At 42.9% G+C, this 1,343-nt stretch overlaps 1 protein-coding gene across 1 annotated transcript; it reads left to right on the forward strand.

The window, feature by feature from the left end:
* Window positions 1-117: 117 nt before the first annotated feature.
* Window positions 118-965, forward strand: Pmar_PMAR008874 (hypothetical protein; the record flags this gene model as incomplete). Its single annotated transcript, XM_002765939.1, has 3 exons — window positions 118-194; window positions 563-732; window positions 826-965. Coding segments are annotated over 3 exons (387 nt in total), but the record flags the coding sequence as incomplete, so codon positions are not given.
* Window positions 966-1,343: the final 378 nt, after the last annotated feature.

Raw genomic sequence — 1,343 nt, forward strand, 5'->3', positions numbered from 1 at the left:
GTGAAGACTTTCGCAATAGAGGTGACAACTGGCTCGGACAGCAGCTGCAATATGCAGGCGAGATGTAGGAATCTTAGGTATCTTAGGTTGCTCTTGGTAAGATACGATTGAGGTTAGGTTCGAGCACGGCGATTGGAAGAGTCCACGTGCTAAGTCGCTGGACCGAACCACACTGCTCGAGTTTGAGAATACAGGTAGTAGTAGTAGTAGTAGTAGTAGTAGTAGTAGTAGTAGTAGTAGTAGTAGTAGTAGTAGTAGTAGTAGTAGTAGTGGTAGTAGTAGTAGTAGTAGTAGTAGTAGTAGTAGTAGTAGTAGTAGTAGTAGTAGTAGTAGTAGTAGTAGTAGTAGTGGTAGTAGTAGTAGTAGTAGTAGTAGTAGTAGTAGTAGTAGTAGTAGTAGTACTAGTAGTAGTACTAGTAGTAGTACTAGTAGTAGTACTAGTAGTAGTACTAGTAGTAGTACTAGTAGTAGTACTAGTAGTAGTACTAGTAGTAGTACTAGTAGTAGTACTAGTAGTAGTACTAGTAGTAGCTCCTCCGGTACGTTAATTGGACTGTGTTAGGTTCATTTAGTGGCGTCGAAGGGCACGTCAATTTCACTTCAGTGGACCATTCAGTGTTCCTAACGTTGGCTTTCTATAATGGGAAGTCATCGGATGCGACCTTTACAGCGAGGGCAGGGTCTTCCCTCGCAGATGGTCGTATGATGTTGGAGAAAAGCCCAGCATTGAAAGTAATGACTCTTCTAGGGATTGAACTAGGGTTGGCTCTATGTTGGTCTTGGAGATATACCAGTAGGCTGTGATGGCAGGTGAATTCTTTTCAGAATCAAATGCGCGGAAGCCTTTTGTACAAGGCAGATGGCTGTGCTTGGGAAGTCGTCTCCTTAGACTCGGAACATGTTGTTGTTCGAATCTACGTTTATGGTTCGGAACCCAGCAAAGTCCAGATCCTCAATTTTCAAAGGTAGATGGCGTATTCGACCTACTTTGTATCTTGCATGGAGGAACCTATTTTGTATCTTGCATGGGGGAACCTACTTTGTATCTTGCATAGGGAACCTACTTTGTATCTTGCATAGGGAACCTACTTTGTATCTTGCATAGGGAACCTACTTTGTATCTTGCATAGGGAACCTACCTTGCATGTTGCATGGGGAAACCTATTTCGTATTTTGCATGGGAGACCTATTTCGTATCTTTCATGGTGGAGGACCTATTTTGTATCTTGAAGGGGGGGGACCTATTTTGTATCTTTATCACATGACCTTGTTGTTATCTTCAGACGTTTTCCAGAGGCTATTGAATGCCCCTCAGTGACTGCAATGATACCGGAGTCGATGCT

Source organism: Perkinsus marinus, assembly GCF_000006405.1.
Source record: "Perkinsus marinus ATCC 50983 genomic scaffold scf_1104296974084, whole genome shotgun sequence".
NCBI lineage: Eukaryota > Perkinsozoa > Perkinsida > Perkinsidae > Perkinsus > Perkinsus marinus.